Source organism: Lipotes vexillifer, unplaced genomic scaffold, assembly GCF_000442215.2.
Source record: "Lipotes vexillifer unplaced genomic scaffold, Lipotes_vexillifer_v1.1 scaffold940, whole genome shotgun sequence".
NCBI lineage: Eukaryota > Metazoa > Chordata > Mammalia > Artiodactyla > Lipotidae > Lipotes > Lipotes vexillifer.
The window spans coordinates 709133-733062 of NW_006775864.1; the positions used below are offsets into that span (position 1 = coordinate 709133).

General features: G+C 37.8%; 1 protein-coding gene across 1 annotated transcript in view; it reads left to right on the plus strand.

Annotated features, from left to right (window-relative positions):
- LOC103075697 (contactin-associated protein-like 2) overlaps positions 1 to 23930 on the plus strand; it is a gene marked incomplete at its 3' end in the record, with an annotated part of 1289195 nt that overhangs the window by 699636 nt on the left and 565629 nt on the right. Inside the window, exon 11 of the mRNA XM_007450234.1 lies at positions 7072 to 7272. Coding sequence (XP_007450296.1) covers positions 7072 to 7272 — 201 coding nt within the window. The remainder of the gene's footprint in view (positions 1 to 7071; positions 7273 to 23930) is intronic.

Below are 23930 nucleotides of genomic sequence, written 5' to 3' on the forward strand. Positions count from 1 at the left end.
ATCGTGCTGAAACAGATCAAAAACTCAGTAATGGTTTATGACTGTATTCATGATTTTATGACATTTTTCTTGATGTAATAACTTGTATATTGTAATTTAAAATAATATTTAAACAGCCTAAAATAGTGTCTATATTCCCCTGCCCCCTGAAAATTAGTGGGGTGCTGTGGGGGAGACAATAAATATTTTGACATGTCACCAGGCATATCACCACTGAGTCAAAGACATGTGTAGTGAAAAGAGCACTAAATCCAGAATTAGGGGACAAAGTTTCCATTATTTTGCCACTATTCGTATTCATTTGGTAAAGCCACTTATCACTTCTGACACTTTTTTTTAAATTGAAGTATAGTTGATTTACAATATTGTGTTAGTTTCAGGTATACAGCAAAGTGATTCATATGTATATATTCTTTTTCAGATTCTCTTCCATTATTGGTTATTATAAGATATTGAATATAGTTCCCTGTGCTATACAGTAAATCTTTGTTGTATATTTTATATATAGTAGTGCATCTGTTAATCCCAAACTCCTAATTTATCCCTTCCCCCACCCTTTTCCCCTTTGAGAAAGTTTGTTTTCTGTGTCTGTGAGACTGTTTCTGTTTGTAAATTAGTTCATTTGTATTTTTTTTAGATTCCACATATAAGTGATATCATGTGATACTTGTCTTTCTCTGACTCATTCACTTAGTATGATAATCTCTAGGTCCATCCACGTTGCTGCAAATGACAATATTTCATTCTTTTTATGGCTAATATTCCATTTTATATATATATTATTTTAAATATATATATAGAAAATCTTCTTTAGCCATTCACTGATGCACACTTAGGTTGTTTCCATGTCTTGGCTATTGTAAGTAATGCTGCTGTGAACATTGGGGTGCATGTGTCTTTTTGAAATAGAGTTTTTGTCTTTTCCGGATATATGCCCAGGAGTGGGATTGCAGGATCATGTGGTAACTCTATTACACTTGGTTTCTTAATCTCTAATTGAAGAGATTCAAAATGGATGCTCTCTAAAATGACATTATCTTGATACTATGTAGAACTCAAAATTTTTCACATGAGAACATGGTTTCTTTTAAATGGTAGGCTTCTTCCCTTGGCTGTGTTCTCCTGTAAGGCTACAAACATGTAAGCAATTCTTATTGATGCTATAGCGTTTCATTGGCTATCCTTGCTCATATCTTCCTCATAGTTGAGGTTCAGTTGTTGATTTACTGAATCAGGATAATAACTATTAAGACTTCTATGCTCCAAGAAAACCACAAACCTAGTTATCAGAATGCAGTTTATGAGATAGAGAAGAAATTTAAGGATATACAAAATTGAATTCACTAGTTTTATGCAGCAGGCCGAGTTTTACATGCAATATGGAAAATCTTAGGTGAGGCATGTATTATATAGTTCAGTTTCAGTTGTGTTACTCTCAGAGTGAGAGACCCAACGTCATTCCTATAGAATTACTGTAATAGGTAATAGGGCTGCTCAGGGATTTGGACTACAAGGAGATGTTGCTGACGCCCACCTAAGAAGCTTTATACACCATTTTAAATTTAGGTAATTTATAATATAATATTCCCTTAATTTTAAAGATCATTTCAGAGTTAATATGAATAAAGGTGTTAAAAGCTCCCAGATTGACAAATTGGTCAATAACCAGAACCATGATGCTGCTTGAAAATCAGAAACACTTAGATGCATATTCAGATGTATGGGACACATAATTTTTTTCCACTGGATTTAGCTCAGATTGGACTTTAATTAAAATGTGCTGTATAAAGACCTGCTCTGTACTGTGAACTTCAGATTATATATGGATAACATGGAAAAGAGTCAAAGAACAGCCATATGCGTTATGAAGAAACTGGTTATATTCTGGGAGGAGTAATTCTTTGCTTTCTTCACTGGTCGTTTCCTGGCTTTATCGGGCCCTGGTCGTAACTCCAACTGTGCCAGGAATTGAGTTCTCATGAAGTGAATTACCTGAGAATTACAGTTAGGATAAGGATATGGGGTCACTGATACAGGTAGCAGAGGGACCTTTCTAATGTACATATGTCAACACAACTAAGCTGGGTAATCTTGAGGACCCTGTAAATGCCAAGGAGAGGGATGTATTCCCACAGTATGTTCCAGATGTGCCCCAGTATTTGAAACATATCATTAAATCAGCTATATTTAAAACAACGTACAGTGTGACAGTTTTCAAATATGTAATTGCATGATGTGACAGATACTAAGCACTAAGTAATCACAAAGGCCATTTTCATAACACACTAATCCAAAAAGAATATTTGAAATACACTAGCTTATCAGTTGCTTCTTCATGAAAACGGACAGTGGAAGAAATTAGAAGTTTCCATACACATTAGTTTTTATTTGCATTACACACATATCTTACAATACATGCTATATAAACACACTGTGAATATGGGAATAAGATTTTTAATTTTTCCACTTAAGATACTAGTGAAGAAAAATCTATACAGCATAACTTTCTTCTAGATGCTGGATATCTGCAAAATTGTTAATATCCATTTGTCATTTAAGATTTAATAGCTCCAAAGGAGCCATCGCAATGTGTAATATGCAAGCATTAACAAATAATTTGCAAGATGCATCAACAGTATTTGTTTTATGCTGTCAAAATAGAGCTTATATATTACCTTTTATAATGCCATGACACTGTAGAAAGTTTTAAATCTTTATAGAGATATATATATATATATTATTTTTCAAACCCCTCTGAAGTATAATTTTATTGCAGCAAATGATAGTATGTCAAAGATTAAGTTAAAGCAAACTACTTTCACTTGCTCCAAACCATCCAAAGCCGATGGCTTTCCATCTCATTGTAAGGTCACAATCCACTCATTCTCATTACATTTCTGCCTTCAACTTCTGCTCCTCTCCCCTTTCGCCACTCACTGGCTTTCTTGTATACCTGAAGGACATCTGGAATATTCCAGATTTAGAACATTTGCATTTTCATTCCCTCTGTCTGGAATACTTTTCCCCAGACAGCTACATGGCTTGCTGGATAGCTACCTTATTTATTGAAATGTCACTTTCTCAGGGCTTTTATGGTTTCCTCTGTGTTTAAAAATGCAGTCCCCATACACACAGCCTATTCTTCCCTTCCCTGATTTAGTTTTTCTCCTCGCCATTATCACTGGCTAACTATATATATATATATGTATTCTTTTAATTTTGCTTATTATCTGTTTTCTTTTCTCCACTAGAATGTAAGAATGTAAGCTGCAAAAATTTATGAATGCTTTTTTTTGCTGTGGTTTCCATGGTGCCTAGATCTGTACTGGTCATATAGTAAGTAGGTACATGATAATATTTGTTGAATGAATGAGTGGACTATAAAACAAATATAAAGATATAATGTACAGGGTTTTGATGATGAAATGTGTGTGCTGAGATGGCTGGAACTAGAGTTTAGGGTCAAGAAGTCATCAGGACCCAAATGTTAGAGATTCATCAGCATTAACAAATTGGTTAGTCTTTTTAAAGTTATTGACAGAGACCATAATGGGTGATCATTTTGTTTTACTTGCTTAATTAATGTTTGCCTTTATTAATGTATTTTGTATATATAAAAAGGGGTTTATGATATTTAAAGGAAGGTCAGATTAGAATGCTGTTCCATCAAAAGTTAAAGAAAGAGAGGTCTGGAACAGTACTACAGTACAAGGCTCTTGGTAAGGATTTGTTTTAAAAAAAAAAGAGAAAGAGAAAAAGAGAAAGGAACAAAGAAGGAAGGAAGGGAGGGAGGGAGGGAAAGAAAGAAGAGAGGAAAGAGGGAGGGAGGAAAAAGTAAGTGGTGTCAAACATTTGAGAATTCTATGCCATAGACTTATTGTAACAGAAAAGTGATAGAAGTAACCTAAGTCAATTAACGAATTTTTAATTAGGTGAAGGTAAATCTGAAGGTCTGGATATACATGACAATCAGTTTGTTTTCAGAATCATGTCAGAAAGTGACAGAATAACCAAAATATATTGTAGCTTTTCTTGCTGTATCAGAGGAGCTAAAGGAAGGCAGTTCTGATCAGGCCAAAGATAAAACTGGAAAAACAATTATCTATAGAAAATGACTACAGGGGACACCATAACTGAACTTCTTTTAATCAGTTTAAGAACAGCAAGCTGGGAAGTCTTCATAGAGAGGCATGTTGTAACAGACGAAGGGAAATTCTGGCTCAGAGGAGTGAAGTGGCCTGTCCACAGTCTCTAAGGATAGTCTCAGCAGAACTTGAACCAAAGTGATTTTTAAAAGTTCCTAGATTAAGTATTTGTATTCTGTTTATTTTAATTAATTCATTCTTCTATTCAGCTAATATTTTTGAAGACCTGCTATATGTCACTTACCATCCTAAACACATTGCATATAGCATTGAAACAATCCCTGCTTTCTTCCCTTCTAATGGTGGGAGACAGACATTTAAAAATAATTTAAATGTGCCCTAAGATAGAGATAAACGTTATGGAGAAAAGCAAAGCTGGGCAGGTAGATGGAGAGCATCTGTGGTGGGGTGGAACTCGGGAAGGAAAGGTTGTCCCTGGAGCTCAGATCTGGGGAAAGAGTGGGCTTGAGGAAAGATGGCTCTAGATGCAGGAAAGAGCAAGTGCGAGTCTCCAAGGAGGCAGAGCCAAAGGAGCAAGGGGGAGACTAGTAGGGCGGCAAGGAAGAGCCGGGTCTCGGAGGGCCTTTCACTATTCTAAGAACTCGACTTTGTCTGTGAACGAGACCGGGTGTCATGTGAGGACCCTGAGCTGTGTCAAAATCTGACTTGTGCTCGAAAACCTCAGCCTGGTTGATGTGTTGAAGGTAGGCGTGAGGGTGCAAGGGTGGAAAGAGGGGACTGGTTAGAGGTTACTGTGGGATGCAGGCGAGCTTGGGGCTTCAACCAGAGCAGTGGCGGGGGGTGGGGTGAGGAGTGCCCAGATTCGGAATAATTATTGAAGGTAGAGCAGGTGGGGGTCACTGACAGGCTGCAGGAGGAGGTGGAAGAAAGGGAAGAGTTGAGGGCGACTCCAAGGCTTTTGTCCTAGAACTGGACCAGTGGAGTTGCCATTTCCTGAAATAGGAAGACCTCAGGAGGGGCAAGTTCAGGACATCTCTCATCTCTCTTAATCTAAAGCTCTCTGTCTCTCTGTCTGTCTCTCTCCTGTGTGTGTGTCTCTCTCTCTTCCTTTGTAATTTATCACTCACCTGTTGAAAAACTAGATTGTATGATATATACAGTTTTCCACAGCATGGATTTTGCTGTTTCCCTTTGGTGACATTTAACGTGTTCCCCTTTCCCCTGTATTTTCTAGAAATTGGCAGGTAGGTCTGTAAGCTTGGTGAAATTCACCTCTGAGTTTTGTCTGCACCCCTCCACAGGTAGTGCTGTGTACTTGCCCGCCCCTCCTGATCCCCAGGACACACATCTCCTCCGGTTTTACTTGTTATATTAGCGACCATGAGTAATCCTACTTAGATCCTACTAACTTGTTAGAAGTTAAAACATTTATCATTTAGCCTTCATTTATGAGCTGAAATATTTCCATAAAGAAAGTATTTAGTTACAGTACACTTCATATAGCTAAGGTAGACTAAATCCTGGATTCTTTGCCTCTATTTACCAATATTCAAAGTGATGAGTTAGTTACCTAGCATCTTCCAAAATTAGACATTTTTTTTTTTTTGTACAAACTCATGGAGTTAAATATACTTGCTGTATTTTAATTCATTGCAGGAAATTCTTATTGATGTTAATTAAAATCATCCTTCTTTGGCCCTGGGGTTTTTTGAACCACTCTCTGTCTCCAGTAGTTTGTTTCTGAAGTGACAATATGTTCCAGGCTCCTCTTATCCATTTCCAGCCCTGAATCAGCCATTTCTCTGGGAGCTTAGTTTTCTCTTAATGGAAAATGGTATTGAGTAATGACAGTCTGGTGCCACAGGTTGGTCCTTGTTTGGGAACTTTTCAATATTCAATGATGAGTTAGTTACCTAGCATCTTCCAAAATTAGACATTTTTTTTTTTTTTTACAAACTCATGGAGTTAAATATACTTGCTGTATTTTAATTCATTGCAGGAAATTCTTATTGATGTTAATTAAAATCATCCTTCTTTGGCCCTGGGGTTTTTTGAACCACTCTCTGTCTCCAGTAGTTTGTTTCTGAAGTGACAATATGTTCCAGGCTCCTCTTATCCATTTCCAGCCCTGAATCAGCCATTTCTCTGGGAGCTTAGTTTTCTCTTAATGGAAAATGGTATTGAGTAATGACAGTCTGGTGCCACAGGTTGGTCCTTGTTTGGGAACTTTTTCAGTGGACAGAGCTAAGACATATATCTACATTTTTAAAAAGATAACGTCATCCTGGGTTCATAGTGATGCTTCTAATTCAAATGCAGAACTATATAGGATTTTAACTTAATCTCATCAATCTTATATATGCTTCTCCTTTTCACATATTGAAATTTTCAGGGTCCAAAACACCAAGATAATTACTTATTTGCATCATCCCACATATGTAGAGCATTTCAATAACAGAGCATGCAGTGTCTAATTATAACTGAAAGGTCAGGGTGAAAAGAATATTTGTTGACAAGATGAGTATGCATATTCTGATTAGAGCAAACGGCATGTACGAAGATCCAGAGGCTTGAGAGCACGTAGTTCATTTAGGAAGGAGCAAATACTGTTCTGCAGAAGGAGTGAGGGATTACACAGTTGGGAAGGCTTTGGAACACAATGGGCCTCACATTCAATGCTGCAGATATTAGAGCATCAACCAGATTCTCAGGCTATTTGGTTTCATCTTCAGGAGGTATCTTGCGTTTGTTTTTAATAAAAAAATATTACTTTTCTACTCTGTCTATATAAGCAGAACTTAAGTGTGAGAAAGGGTAGGGGTTACTTTAAGTATTACTATCCTTTGCTCTGTTCTACAGCAGTTCAGGGAAAACACCAGTGAAATTATAGCTCACTTATTTTCTGACATTTGAAGATGCATTTGCATACTAATGACCCATTGTCGTGGCATTTTTCTCCCCACAGAGGACAAAGTATGGACCATAGTGTCTCATGATTTGCAGATGCAGACGACGGTGGTGGGCTACAACCCAGAAAAATACTCGGTGACACAGCTCATTTACAGCGCCTCCATGGACCAGATCAGCGCCATCACCAACAGCGCGGAGTATTGTGAGCAGTACATCTCCTATTTCTGCAAGATGTCCAGGTTGTTGAACACCCCAGGTAGGCTGAGAATGGAATGTTACTTTTAATTACTATCTCAGCTGGTGATTGGAATTACCTAGACAGTCCAACAGGTGTGGCTTATTATCTTAACAGTCCAGTCTTCAAAGTACCGGCAGCTGTGAAAGTAAAATATAACCACTTGTTTTTTCTTTCTGGAGACGGAAGCTAAGAAATACCAGAAATATCAGAAAAATTCCATTGTTTCTAACTTGGCGATTTAAAAATTTTCTATGCATATACGTGTGTGTGTGAGTGCTTCTAGTGCGTGATTATCAGTATTTGCTTTGGGCAAAAGTTTTATCAAAGCTCCTTGTGAACTTTCAAGTAATTCCCTTTGAGTTCTTCAGTTGTCTCTAACATAGAGATGAAAGAATTCTGAAGGCTGTCTGCAGGTAAACAGCATATAGAATAGCGATAGAATTTAGAGCTGTTTGTTGTCTGTAGTCATTTAACAGTATCTGTTGGTCTCAAGAAGTATGCCCTTTTTTTTTCATGATGGCTTACTTTTAGCAGTGCTTCAGGACTTGTGTGTGTGTGTGTTGGGGGTAAAGAAGATAGAGTTTACAAAGGGTATATTGGAAGTATCTTTACCACAAGAGCCATATACTCTGGGATTCTTGGCAGTAAATACATTATGTTGACAGCAAACTAAATCTCTTCATCTATAGTATAACATAGAAGTAAAGCATGTGCTTTGAGTCAGAGAAACACATGTTCACACTTTTCAGCCTTGCTGCTTCTCGGGTATGTGACTTTGGGGGAGTTCATTGAACTTCTCTGCCTCAGTTTCCAGTGTCTTCCAGTCAAAGAGGGATCATAATGCCTATTTCAAGGTGATTGTGAGAATTTGATCAGGGAATATACTAAGTGCCTGTTATAAGTCTTGATGCACTTAAGGACTTAATAAAGAGGAAATAGTATATTGATGATTTTTTTATTATTAAACAACTTTGGAAGTGGCATTATGTCAGAGACCAAGGGACTGCTTGATACCCCAAATTAGTGTTGTATTGGGGCCAGTGTTGTAGGGAGTCACAGAGAAGAGTTATAAGCAGGACAGTCTATAATGTTTTGAAGATTTAAGTGCTTTTATGTGCAAAGCCTTGTGCTAAAATTACAGACAAGTATAACCTATGGACTCTAAGAAAGTAAAATCTGTAAAATATGAAAATGATTGGTTCAGACAATTATGCTTTTGCTATTTGGAGAAAGAAGACATGACTGTGGCTGGGATGTTGAAGTGATGCTTCATTAAAGAGGTCGAAAGACAGTTCGAGGTTGGTGAGAGTAAACAAGAGTCTGGAGGACAGACTACGAATGATCTTTCAGGCCACGGTGAGGAGTAGTCTAGCAGAAGCAGAGTTCGTGTCAAACAACAGTAAGAAATAAGGCTGGAAAGTACAAACGGGAGAAACTGTGGAGGAAATTAAATGCAATGCTGAGCATTTTCCCTGGAGGCCCGTGCTTCTCAGGCTTTAGTGTGCATGCGAATAACCCGGAGGGATTAATGAGACACAAACTGCTGGGCTTCGTTCCCTGAATTTCTGATTCAATAGGTCTGAGGTGGGGCTCCAGAATTTTCATTTGTAACGAGTGTTTTGGACTGAATTGTGTCCCCCACAATTCACACGTTGAAGTCCTAATCCCTCATGTGACCGTATTTGAGACAGGGCTTTTAGGAGATAATTAAGGTTAAATGAGGCTATAAGGTTAGATTCCTAATCTGACTGAATTGGTGGTTTATAAAAAGAGGAAGAGTCAGAAAGAGCACTCTCACCAGAAACCAAACTGGCCAGTACCTTGATCTTGGATTTACAGCCTCCGGAACTGTAAGAAAAGAATGTCTGTTGTTTAAGCCACTCAGCCGATGGTATTTTGCTGCGGCAGCCTGAGTGTGCTATAGTGCAGTGAGTTCCCGGGTGAGACCACTGTGAGAACCATAGCTGTGGGCAGTGGAAATCCCTGAAGGTCTCTAGAACTGTTCTTCTATCCCCCTTCACTTATTTCAGACTTTTATTTTATTTTTACTGGATCCTGTTTCCAGTGCTAAGAAAAGTCAACCAACGATTATAGAAAATCCGGACCACTAGGCACAATTAATGAACCCCATCAGCTTGTCTGCCCTCAGTTTCATGCGTGAGTGCTCCCTGTGGAAGTTCCTTCCAAAGATTCCAGTCCATCAGTCTCCAGTCCTGGAGGGGATGGTGTGAGGGAAAACTGCTGATCAGAAAAATAACTTGGTACCATCAGCTTTGTTTTCTTTATTTTCTTCCATTCTTCTATTAAACTCCAAAGTCAACTTTTACTGTTTGAATTTTTGCTCTCGTGGTTAAAAAACACAATGCAACCTCCAAATAAGTTTATCTTACAGTTCAGGCACCAGGAGAATTAGGCTAGAGGTAAGAGAAACAATTTGCTTTTAGCGATTCTGGTGTTGTAGTTCATTCCTTCCCTTCCCTCATTGGTACACTCTGTGCCTTCCCCCATCCACCAAGAAGCCTCACACACTTATTACCCTCCTTTTGGAAACCCAGGATGTCCAAAGCCATCAGGAAACAGGATAAATTTGTTTTAAAAATACTTGCATTACGTTTTCTCATAATAAGCTAAACACACTTCTCTTCAACCTCCAGACACCTTTTCAGAGGAAGAACTACTAAATTGAAATCAAGAGTGAATTGTTAATCTGTACAGTAAGCACACTATTTTCTTTGTGTTTGCAGACATTTGCAGGTTATTATTATACTTACTAAACTGTGCATTGAAAATCATGTTATCATATGCTTCTTGCCTTTGGGGACACCCTCCATGTATCAAATTTTTACTCACATAGGATCGGACTTAATAAATGTTTGCTGACTGGAATGAAATGACAGATATATTGTTTTAAATATTTTCTCATTCAACCTTCAGTCAGTTGTTTTTAAACAGTGTGTACGTCAGAATTTTCAGGTTGCTCGTCACAATGCTGATTCCGTGATTCTGACTCGGGAGAACTTGGTTGGGGCACAGGAATGTTTGCTTTTAACAAACATCCATGCATCATTCTGTGAACCGTACACTGAAAAATACCATCCTTAATTTATGGCATGAGGCCTCTCATCTTGGATTTTAAGGCATCAGTCCTCTGTGTGGGAGAAGATTAAAGGGAATATTAGAACTTGTCTGACCAACTGAAATAAAATGGCATACATAACTACCTGTTCCTCCAGCTAAAATAAATTGGCATAGTGGTATTTTAAAAATCCTTTTCGTAGACTATTGTAAAGTGAATTTCAGCCTACTCTTCTTAGTCATTTTTCATATCCCAATTTCTATTTTCAGGGTTAATTAATCTGTAGACAGCTGAGGCAAGGAAAAGGAGTGGTTGATATAGCAAGTTTTCCTGTATTACTGTATTCTGCATATGTCCAAGTATGAAAGAATACAATTTAATACAAATCTTTAATTTGCTATTTTAAGGAGCTCATGTTTTCTGTAATTGGTTTTTTCCCTCCTTCCTGGTAACATTCCATTTTAAATATCCATTTACTCATTCTTAACTAAGGCTGAATTATATTGGAACTTCTGTAGTAGTACTTGTGAAATCTGTTTGAATACAAAGTATATTCATTATAGTCATGGCAATTAAAATGAATATCAATCGCTTCTCGGCCTTTTGGCTAAGATCAAGTGTAAAATGAATATCAAATGAGTTTGTAATAGCTATGTACTTAAAATGTTATTCTTTGTTTTAAGAGCCTTACCCTCAAGAGTTCATTTGGGGCTCTATAGTTGCTAATGATACTTATGATAAAGAGTTGATTTTACATGTATATGGACCTCATTTTTATTTTGATAAATCTTTAGTTGTACCACACCATTAGCTAACAAATGTAGATTTACTCATTAATGGTTTCTCACAACTTTTTTTTTTTTTTTTTTGGAATTATTATATGTGATCTTTATTTATTTATTTTTTTTAAACATCTTTATTGGGGTATAATTGCTTTACAATGGTGTGTTAGTTTCTGCTTTATAACAGAGTGAGTCAGTTATACATATACATATGTTCCCATATCTCTTCCCTCTTTGTCTCCCTCCCTCCCCCCCTCCCTATCCCACCCCTCCAGACAGCCACAAAGAACCGAACCGAGCCGGTTTCCCTGTGCCATGCGGCTGCTTCCCACTGGCTATCTACCTTACGTTTGTTAGTATATATATGTCCATGTCTCTCTCTCGCCCTAACACACCTCACCCTTCCCCCTCCCCATATCCTCAAGTCTGTTCTCCAGTAGGTCTCTGTCTTTATTCCTGTTTTACCCCTAGGTTCTTCATAACATTTTTTTTTTTCAAATTCCATATATATGTGTTAGCATACGGTATTTGTCCTTCTCTTTCTGACTTACTTCACTCTGTATGACAGACTCTAGATCTATCCACCTCATTACAAATAGCTCAATTTCGTTTCTTTTTATGGCTGAGTAATATTCCATTGTATATATGTGCCACATCTTCTTTATCCATTCATCCGACGACGGGCACTTAGGTTGTTTCCATCTCCGGGCTATTGTAAATAGAGCTGCAATGAACATTTTGGTACATGACTCTTTCTGAATTCTGGTTTCCTCAGGGTATATACCTAGTAGTGGGATTGCTGGGTCATATGGTAGTTCTATTTGTAGTTTTTTAAGGAACCTCCATACTGTTCTCCATAGTGGCTGAACCAATTCACATTCCCACCAGCAGTGCAAGAGTGTTCCCTTTTCTCCACACCCTCTCCAGCATTTATTGTTTCTAGATTTTTTGATGATGGCCATTCTGACTGGTGTGAGATGATATCTCATTGTAGTTTTGATTTGCATTTCTCTAATGATTAATGATGTTGAGCATTCTTTCATGTGTTTGTTGGCAGTCTGTATATCTTCTTTGGAGAAATGTCTATTTAGGTCTTCTGCCCATTTTTGGATTGGGTTGTTTATTTTTTTGTTATTGAGCTGCATGAGCTGCCTGTAAATTTTAGAGATTAATCCTTTGTCAGTTGATTCATTTGCAAATATTTTCTCCCATTCTGAGGGCTGTCTTTTGGTCTTGTTTATGGTTTCCTTTGCTGTGCAAAAGCTTTGAAGTTTCATTAGGTCCCATTTGTTTATTTTTGTTTTTATCTCCATTACTCTAGGAGATGGGTCAAGAAGGATCTTGCTGTGATTTATGTCATAGAGTGTTCTGCCTATGTTTTCCTCTAAGAGTTTGATAGTTTCTGGCCTTACATTTAGGTCTTTAATCCATTTTGAGCTTATTTTTGTGTATGGTGTTAGGGAGTGATCTAATCTCATACTTTTACATGTACCTATCCAATTTTCCCAGCACCACTTATTGAAGAGGCTGTCCTTTCTCCACTGTATATTCCTGCCACCTTTATCAAAGATAAGGTGACCATATGTGCATGGGTTTATCTCTGGGCTTTCTATCCTATTCCATTGATCTATCTTTCTGTTTTTGTGCCAGTACCATACTGTCTTGATTACTGTAGCTTTGTAGTATAGTCTGAAGTCAGGCAGCCTGATTCCTCCAGCTCCATTTTTTGTTCTCAAGATTGCTTTGGCTATTCGGGGTCTTTTGTGTTTCCATACAAATTGTGAAATTTTTTGTTCTAGTTCTGTGAAAAATGCCAGTGGTAGTTTGATAGGGATTGCATTGAATCTATAGATTGCTTTGGGAAGTAGAGTCATTTTCACAATGTTGATTCTTCCAATCCAAGAACATGGTATATCTCTCCATCTGTTTGTATCATCTTTAATTTCTTTCATCAGTGTCTTATAATTTTCTGCATACAGGTCTTTTGTCTCCTTAGGTAGGTTTATTCCTAGATATTTTATTCTTTTTGTTGCAATGGTAAATGGGAGTGTTTTCTTGATTTCACTTTCAGATTTTTCATCATTAGTATATAGGAATGCCAGAGATTTCTGTGCATTAATTTTGTATCCTGCTACTTTACCAAATTCATTGATTAGCTCTAGTAGTTTTCTGGTAGCATCTTTAGGATTCTCTATGTATAGTATCATGTCATCTGCAAACAGTGACAGCTTTACTTCTTCTTTTCCGATTTGGATTCCTTTTATTTCCTTTTCTTCTCTGATTGCTGTGGCTAAAACTTCCAAAACTATGTTGAATAAGAGTGGTGAGAGTGGGCAACCTTGTCTTGTTCCTGACCTTAGTGGAAATGCTTTCAGTTTTTCGCCATTGAGGATGATGTTGGCTGTGGGCTTGTCATATACGGCCTTTATTATATTGAGGAAAGTTCCCTCTACACCTACTTTCTGCAGGGTTTTTATCATAAATGGGTGTTGAATTTTGTCAAAAGCTTTCTCTGCATCTATTGAGATGATCATATGGTTTTTCTCCTTCAATTTGTTAATATGGTTAATCACATTGATAGATTTGCGTATATTGAAGAATCCTTGCATTCCTGGAATAAACCCCACTTGATCATGGTGTATGATCCTTTTAATGTGCTGTTGGATTCTGTTTGCTAGTATTTTGTTGAGGATTTTTGCATCTATGTTCATCAGTGATATTGGCCTGTAGTTTTCTTTCTTTGTGACATCCTTGTCTGGTTTTGGTATCAAGGTGATGGTGGCCTCGTAGAATGAGTTTGGGAGTGTTCCTCCCTCTGCTATATTTTGGAAGAGTTTGAGAAGAATAGGTGTTAGCTCTTCTCTAAATGTTTGATAGAATTCGCCTGTGAAGCCATCTGGTCCTGGGCTTTTGTTTGTTGGAAGATTTTTAATCACAGTTTCAATTTCAGTGTTTGTGATTGGTCTGTTCATATTTTCTATTTCTTCCTGATTCAGTCTTGGCAGTTTGTGCATTTCTAAGAATTTGTCCATTTCTTCCAGATTGTCCATTTTATTGGCATAGAGTTGCTTGTAGTAATCCCTCATGATTTTTTGTATTTCTGCAGTGTCAGTTGTTACTTCTCCTTTTTCATTTCTGATTCTATTGATTTGAGTCTTCTCCCTTATTTTCTTGATGAGTCTGGCTAATGGTTTATCAATTTTGTTAATCTTCTCAAAGAACCAGCTTTTAGTTTTATTGATCTTTGCTATTGTTTCCTTCATTTCTTTTTCATTTATTTCTGATCTGATTTTTATGATTTCTTTCCTTCTGCTAACTCTGGGGTTTTTTTGTTCTTCTTTCTCTAATTGCTTGAGGTGCAAGGTTAGGTTGTTTATTCGAGATGTTTCCTGCTTCTTAAGGTGGGCTTGTATTGCTATAAACTTCCCTCTTAGAACTGCTTTTGCTGCATCCCATAGGTTTTGGGTCGTTGTATCTCCATTGTCATTTGTTTCTAGGTATTTTTTAATTTCCTCTTTGATTTCTTCAGTGATCACTTCGTTACTAAGTAGTGTATTGTTTAGCCTCCATGTGTTTGTATTTTTTACTGCTCTTTTCCTATAATTGATATCTAATCTCATGGCGTTGTGGTCGGAAAAGATACTTGATATAATTTCAATTTTCTTAAATTTACCAAGGCTTGATTTGTGACCCAAGATATGATCTATCCTGGAGAATGTTCCATGAGCACTTGAGAAAAATGTGTATTCTGTTGTTTTTGGATGGAGTGTCCTATAAATATCAATTAAGTCCATCCTGTTTAATGTATCATTTAAAGCTTGTGTTTCCTTATTTATTTTCATTTTGGATGATCTGTCCATTGGTGAAAGTGGGGTGTTGAAGTCCCCTACTATGAATGTGTTACTGTCGATTTCCCCTTTTATGGCTGCTAGTTTTTGCCTTATGTATTGAGGTGCTCCTATGTTGGGTGCATAAATATTTACAATTGTTATATCTTCTTCTTGGATCGATCCCTTAATCATTATGTAGTGTCCTTCTTTGTCTCTTCTGATAGTCCTTATTTTAAAGTCTATTTTGTCTGATATGAGAATTGCTACTCCAGCTTTCTTTTGGTTTCCATTTGCATGGAATATCTTTTTCCATCCCCTTACTTTCAGTCTGTATGTGTCTCTAGGTCTGAAGTGGGTCTCTTGTAGACAGCATATATATGGGTCTTGTTTTTGTATCCATTCAGCCAATCTGTGTCTTTTGGTGGGAGCATTTAGTCCATTTACATTTAAGGTAATTATCGATATGTATGTTCCTATTCCCATTTTCTAAATTGTTTTGGGTTCGTTATTATAGGACTTTTCCTTCTCTTGTGTTTTTGTCTAGAGAAGTTCCTTTAGCATTTGTTGTAAAGCTGGTTTGGTGGTGCTGAACTCTCTCAGCTTTTGCTTGTCTGTAAAGGTTTTAATTTCTCCATCAAATCTGAATGAGATCCTTGCTGGGTAGAGTAATCTTGGTTGCAGGTTTTTCTCCTTCATCACTTTCAGTATGTCCTGCCACTCCCTTCTGGCTTGTAGAGTTTCTGCTGAGAGATCAGCTGTTAACCTTATGGGGATTCCCTTGTGTGTTATTTGTTGTTTTTCCCTTGCTGCTTTTAATATGCTTTCTTTGTATTTAGTTTTTGACAGTTTGATTAATATGTGTCTTGGCGTATTTCTCCTTGAATTTATCCTGTATGGGACTCTCTGTGCTTCCTGGACTTGATTAACGATTTCCTTTCCCATATTAGGGAAGTTTTCAACTATAATCTCTTCAAATATTTTCTCAGTCCCTTTCTTTTTCTCTTCTTCTTCTGGAACCCCTATAATTCGAATGTTGGTGCGTTTAATGTTGTCCCAGAGGTCTCTGAGACTGTCCTCAGTTCTTTTCATTCTTTTTTCTTTATTCTGCTCTGCAGTAGTTATTTCCACTATTTTATCTTCCAGGTCACTTATCCGTTCTTCTGCCTCATTTATTCTGCTATTGATCCCATCTAGAGTATTTTTCATTTCATTTATTGTGTTGTTCATCATTGTCTGTTTCATCTTTATTTCTTCTAGGTCCTTGTTAACTGCTTCTTGCATTTTGTCCATTCTATTTCCAAGATTTTGGATCATCTTTACTATCATTATTCTGAACTCTTTTTCAGGTAGACTGCCTATTTCCTCTTCATTTGTTAGGTCTGGTGGGTTTTTATCCTGCTCCTTCATCTGCTGTGTGTTTTTCTGTCTTCTCATTTTGCTTATCTTACTGTGATTGGGTTCACCTTTTTGCAGGCTGCAAGTTCGTAGCTCCCGTTGTTTTTGATGTCTGTCTCCAGTGGCTAAGGTTGGTTCAGTGCGTTGTGTAGGCTTCCTGGTGGAGGGGACTAGTGGCTGTGTTGTGGTGTATGAGGCTAGATCTTGTCTCTCTAGTGGGCAGGTCCACGTCTGGTGGTGTGTTTTGGGGTGTCTGTGGACTTATTATGATTTTAGGCAGCCTCTCTGCTAGTGGGTGGGGTTGTGTTCCTGTTTTGCTATATGGTTGGCATAGGTTGTCCAGCACTGTAGCTTGCTGGTCGTTGAGCGAAGCTGGGTGCTGGTGTTGAGATGGAGATCTCTGGGAGATTTTCGCCGTTTGATATTATGTGGGGCTGGGAGGTCTCTTCTTGACGAGTGTTCTGAAGTTGGCTCTCCCACCTCAGAGGCAGAGTCCTGACTCCTGGCTGGAGCAGCAAGAGCCTTTCATCCACTCGGCTCAGAATAAAAGGGAGAGAAAGTAGAGAGAATTAGTATAAGTAGGAGGAAATAGGAAAGAAAGAAAGAAAGAAAGAAAGAGAGGAGGGAAGGAAGGAAGGAGGGAAGGAAGAAAGAAAGAAAGAAGAAAAGAAAGGAAGAAGGCAAGAAGGAAAGAAAGGAGGGAGGGAGGGAGGAGGGAAGGAAGGAAGGAATGAGGGAAGGAAGGAAAAAATACAGAAAGAAAGAAGATACAGTAAAATAAAATAAAGTATAATAAAGTTATTGAATTAAAAAAATAATTATTTAGAGGAAAAAAAAAAGGGAAGGATAGAACCTTAGGACAAATGGTGGAAGCAAAGTTATAGAGACAAAATCTTACATAGAAGCATACACATATACCCTCACAAAAAGAGGTAAAGTGGAAAAAATCATAAAACTTGCTCTCCAAGTCCACCTCCTCAATTTGGGACGATTCGTTGTCTCAAAAAGGGAAGGAAGGAAGGAAAGATAGAAAGAAGGTAAAGTATAACAGAGTTCTTTAAATTAAAATTAATTATTAAGAAAAAAATTAAAAAAAAAAATGGTCGGATAGAACGCTGGGACAAATGGTGGAAGCAAACCTATACAGACAAGATCTCACACAGAAGCATACACATACACATTCACAAAAAGAGGAAAAGGGGAAAAAATCATAGATCTTGCTCTAGAAGTCCGCCTCCTCAATTTGGGATGATTCGCTGTCTATTCATGTCCGATCCTCTGTGCGGGAATCTCTCCGCTTTGCCCTCCGCGCCCCTGCGGCTGTGCTCTGCTCCGCGGCTCCGAAGCTCCCCGCCTCCGCCACCCAGTCTCCACCCAAGAAGGGGCTTCCTAGTGTGTGGAAACCTTTCCTCCTTCACAGCTGCCTCCCACTCGTGCAGGTCCTGTCCTTTTTCTTTTGTCTTTGTTTTTTCTTTTTCCTTTCGCCCTACCCAGGTACGTGGGGAGTTTCTTGCCTTTTGGGAGGTCTGAGGTCTTCTGCCAGCATTCAGTAGGTGTTCTGTAGGAGTTGTTCCACATGTAGATGTATTTCTGGTGTATTTGTGGGGAGGAAGGTGATCTCCGCGTCTTACTCCTCCGCCATCTTTCCACCGCCCCTCTCACAAGTTTTACAAGGATAGTAATATATGACTTACAATGTTATCACTTTTTAAAAAATTTATTTATTTATTCATTTCTTTGGCTGCGTTGGATCTTCGTTGCTGCACGTGGGCTTTTCTAGTTGCAGTGAGCAGGGCCTTCTCTTGGTTGCGGTGAGCATGCTTCTCATTGCGGTGACTTCTCTTGTTGCGGAGCATGGGCTCTAGACACATGGGCTTCAGTAGTTGTGGCACACGGGCTCAGTAGTTTTGGCTCATGGGCTTAGTCGCTCTTTGGTGCGTGGGATTTTCCCGGACCAGGGTTCAAACCCATGTCCCCTGCATTGACAGGCAGATTCTTAACCACTGTGCCACCAGGAAAGTCCCGTCACTTCTTTTTATTACTACAAAATCTTTAAACGGAATCAATTTTAAAGTAATGCTTTTGCCATGCTTTATGGTCATATCCATCCTTGCAATGTAACTATTAATTCAGTTGTCCTTAATGAACTTTACAAAAGACATAGAACAAAGACAAGGTTATTTGATTTCATCCAGTTTGAAAATAAACAAATTAATTCTACCCAAACGGGAAAAAAAAAACCAAAACCATTAATACCTATCCAAAACCACAAGGATGTTAACATGTTTTATATTTATATCCCCAGAACTGCAAATATACTGATATCTGAACTTAATGAAAGGCAGAAATCTTTAAACAATGAAATCTACTTCTGAAAATAAATACCTCAAGAACTTAAATTTGATAAATTAGACACCAGGAGAAAGTATATTAGATCCCACTTGAGTCAAGACTTAGTCAACAATCCTAATGCTTTTAAATGGCAAAAATATTTCTCTATATTTGGATTAGACCTATTAGCCTGATTTTAAATGCTTATTTGTATATTTTAGATGCACTGTTGTCATGTATTTATTTTATAAAACTTTATACTTTCTAATTAAGCATTTTCTTCTAAAGCATTTATTCCCTACATATATAAATATTTAATTATAGACATATAACGTTGATATGTTTCCTATTTTTCTGGCTATATTTAGTGTTGATTTCATTTGTTCTCAGTGTTTTTCATTGTGCCATGTAGTTTTGTTCTCATAAGTCATAGTTTTATTGCTTCATTTTTGGAAAGAAACAGTATAAATTATTCATCCTTTTGGGTAGTTTACTATTAGATTTTGTATCTATTGAAAAGGAGTTATGTTCACAATTTTTACCTGTTAAGTAAGCTGTGTAAAATTCAATATACTTTAATGATACTGAACTGTGATTTAGTGGCATCCAAAAGAAAAGAAAACATGAGTCTGGCATTATAACTTATAACCTATTTTTAGAAAAAAATTCTAAACTTCAGTGAAGCTATCAAAAAAGTGAATTTTGGGCTTCCCTGGTGGCGCAGCGGTTGAGAATCTGCCTGCTAATGCAGGGGACATGGGTTCGAGCCCTGGTCTGGGAGGATCCCACATGCCGCGGAGCGGCTAGGCCTGTGAGCCACAACTACTGAGCCTGCGCATCTGGAGCCTGTGCTCCGCGACAAGAGAGGCTGCGATAGTGAGAGGCCCACGCACAGCAATGACGAATGGCCCCCGCTTGCCACAACTAGAGAAAGCCCTTGCACAGAAACGAAGACCCGACATAGCAAAAATAAATTAATTAATTAATAAACTCCTACCCCCAACATCTTTAAAAAAAAAAAAAAGTGAATTTTCAGCTTGTGATGTGCATTATAAGAAACTATGATGTTTAACTCTTGAAACAAAATAGATAAAACATTGCTCAACTGCAACTAAAGACTGGCATTTTCCGTGAATGAGTTTCATTGTGACTAGTCAGTATGTTAATCAAAAGATTAATCATTTATCTGCTTAATTATTATGTTAAATAATTGTAATGAAATTGGAGGATACAATTAAATGGGACAAGCAATGAAGATAGTAATAACTAAAAGGTAAAATCAGAAAATTAAATCTAGCAATATTCTACACCCAGGCAACTGGCATCTTCACAGAGGACCCTGTAGTTAAAAGGGACAGAATGGTCACAGGGGAGAGTAGAGATAATTTCAGCAGTGTGGGTAGGAGTTGATCAAAGTCTCAGCTGGAATAATGGATGAGATAATCAATCCATATATATGTATTGTTTCTTGTGTATCAGGAATTGTGATATGTAGGCTGAGGTGTGAAGGATTCATTTGAGTTAACTAAGAAAAAAATGGCAGTGGGACATCTAGGTTTGAGATGTGAGAATGTGCAGTAATTCTGAGATGCAGGTCAAGGAATACAGGACTTTGAAGGAAATGAGAGAGGTCAGAGTGGCTGCAGCAGAGAATGTGAAGGTGAGAGAGAGGAAAGCAGACTTGAGGAGATCAGTCCAGAGTCTCTGAGTGATGGTAAAGGTTTCACTCCAAGGGCAAAGGAAGTGGTTGTAAGTAAGGGTATTCTGGCTGTGATGAGGAGAATGGAATCCAGGAAGGGCAGAGTTTGTATGATAGACCATCTGGTACAATGTCACAGGAGTGCAGAGGAGACTGGATGACCTGTATGTTCACTGGGAATTAGGAGGAAAGACGGTTTTAGGTTTAGATGGTAGAATGAACAGGATCTGTGATTGCATATATGTAGAGTAACTTTAGGGGAAGGGAAAATGCAGTCTTCCCATGTACCCAGGAGTAAAGGTAAAATGGATGACTATGAACAGTTGTAAAGCCTTCACAAGATGACTCAAAGAGGTCATGGGAGGTGCAAGAAAAGAACAGAAGGAAAGAAAATACTAATTTGAAAAAGTAATTTGAGGAGTGGATGCTGCTAACTAAAGGGACTCAAAAGTAATGATCAAAGCAGTAGGAAGAGAATCAAATTAGAGAAGCCTTATAATGGGGAAGCTAAGGGAAATGTGTGTTTAACAATCAACAGGTGAAAAACAAAAGCAGGAAAACTGAGATGTGGTCAGTGGTGAGACATCAAAGAAGGAAGTCAGCCCCTGGCTTTGGCTGTTGTGAGGCCACTGGAGTTTCACGTCTGTGGGGTCTGCTGGGTGCAGCCACTGAAGAATGAATGGCAAAAGGAAACAAGTGAAGGTTTTCAAAAAGTTCCATGGTAAAGGGATGGCTATATAGAGAATTGCTGCTTAACCGGAAGGCAGAGCCCAAATGAGGGTTTGGGGATTTTAAGGATGAGGGAGTTATGAGTAAGTTTATAAACGTAGGAGGCAGCGAAGAGGATGAAGCTAAAGGTATAAGACAGATAAGGAACGTAAGAGGTCCCACGAGAGAAAAGAGAGTATGGAATTTGCCTTGGCAAAGAATGAACACCTGCTCTGAGAAAGGAGGTAAAGAAAAAGGTAATTTCCATTAAATTCTATTGACCAATACCATCCTTGACATTTTATCTCATTTAACTGTCAAAGTTATGTAAAGTAGATTTTATTATCTCCATTTTGCAAACACAGGGCTCAAAGAGGTGAATAAACTCACTGAACATCACTGCAGCTAGAAGCGGGCAAGCTGGGGTTCAAATGCAAATCTGTCCTACTATAAACCTTTTTTTCTGACACGTTAAGAAAGTGTGAACATGTAGAGAGGTCAGTGTGCTGCCACCAAAGTGAGGGTAGAACTAAGCCCAGCAGTCTCTGTACCCACCCTATCTCTTCAACCACCATGAAAGAGCATTTTCCTTCTTGGCATTTACTTTTTCTGTCTATGATTAGAAATACTCTTTGTCAAGTGGCCTTGGGTCAAATCCAATATTTTGATTAATAAATTAATCTTAAGGTCAGATTTATTGAGGATAGCTTGTCTGATTTCTACTAAAAGTGTACTCGTTTCAAGTTGCCAACATTTTGAGCTTTAAGGTGAGACTTTGAAGAACATTGACCTTCTATAGCATGATAAAGATTGTTTTTAATGCTGCCATTTTATTTTGTGAGTGCCTATGTGTGTGTAGCTTCATTTTTTAATGACTAAAATAGAAATAAGTGAGAACTTTGAAGTAATCCTATATCACTCTGTAGAATTTGAAAATTGTCTCTTTGTGTGCTTAAGTCAAACTTTTTTGGTTGTACATAATCTTTATAATTATACATTTTAATGACATCATAAAGTGAGGATAAACCTACTTGGTCAGATTTGATAAATTATGTTTTTATTAATCGTTTTTAATTGAAGTACAGTTAATGTACAGTGTATTAGTTTCAGGTTTATAGCAAAGTGAGTCAGTTATATATACTTATATATATATTCATTCATATATTTTTTTTTCTTCAGATTTTTTTCCATTATAGGTTATAAGATATTGAATATAGTTCCCTGTGCTCTACAGTAGGTCCTTGTTGGTTATCTATTTTATATAAGTACTGTGTCTCTGTTAATCCCAAACTCCTAATTTACCTTTTCCACCCCCCACACTATCCCTTTTGGTAACCATAAGTTTGTTTTCTATGTCTGTGAGTCTATTTCTGTTTTGTAAATAAGTTCATTTATATCATTTTTTAAGATTGTACATATAAGTGATATCATGATATTTGTCTTTATCTTACTTACCTTAATTAATATGATAATCTCTAGGTCCATCCGTGTTGCTGCACATGGCATTATTTCGTTGTTTTTAATGGCTGAATAATTTTCCATTGTGTATATATACCACATCCTCTTTATTCATTCATTTGTTGATGCACACTTAGGTTGCTTCCGTGCCTTGGCTATTGTAAATAGTGATGCTTTGGGGTGCATGTATTTTTTTTTTTTTTTTTTGCGGTACGCGGGCCTCTCACTGCTGTGGTCTCGCCTGTTGCAGAGCACAGGCGCCGGATGCGCAGGCTCAGTGGCCATGGCTCACAGGCCCAGCTGCTCCGCAGCATGTGGGATCTTCCTGGACTGGGGCACAAACCCATCTCCCCTGCATCATGTCCCCTGCATCAGCAGGCGGACACTTAACCACTGCACCACCAGAGAAGCTCGATGTATCTTTTTTAATTAGAGTTTTCTCTGGATATATGCCCAGGAATGGGATTGCAGGATCATATGGTAACTCTCTTTTTGGTTTTTTAAGGAACAGTATGGATACTATGCATAGTTGCTGCACCAGTTTACATTCCCAGCAACAATGTAGGAGGGTTCCTTTCTCTCCATGTCTTCTCCAGCATTTATTATTTGTAGACGTTTTAATCATGGCCATTCTGACTGGTGTGAGGTGATACCTCATTGTAGTTCTGATTTGCATTTCTCTAATAATTAGTGATGTTGAGCATCTTTTCATGTGCCTGTTGCCCATCTGTATGTCTTCTTTGGAGAAATGTCTAATTAGGTCTTCTGCTCATTTTTTGATTGGGTTGTTCGTTTTTTTGATATTAATCTGTATGAGCCATTTGTATAGTTTGGAAATTTATCCCTTGTTGGTAGCATTGTTAGCAAATATTTTCTCCCATTCCGTAGGTTGTCATTTCTTTTTGTTTCTGGTTTCCTTTACTGTGCAAAAGCTTTTGAGTTTAATTAGGTCTTATTTGTTTATTTTTGTTTTTATTTCCATCACTCTAGGAGACGGATCCAAAAAAATATTGCTGTGATTTATGTCAAAGTGTGTTCTGCCTACGTTTTCCTCTAGGAGTTTTATAGTATCCAGTCTTAAATTTAGGTCTTTAATCCATTTTGTGTTTATTTTTGTATATGGTGTTAGAGAATGTTCTAATTTCAATCTTTTACATGTAGCTGTCCCATTTTCCTAGCACCACTTGTTAAAGAGATTGTCTTTTCTCCATTGTATATCCTTGGCTCCTTTGTCGTAGATTAACTGACCATAGGTGCGTGGGTTTATTTCTGGGCTTTCTATCCTATTCCATTGATCTATATGTATTTTTTGTGTCGGTAGTATACTGTAGCTTTGTAGTATTGTCTGAAGTCAGCAAGCCTGATTCCTCCAGCTCCATTCAAAGTACCTTAAACAG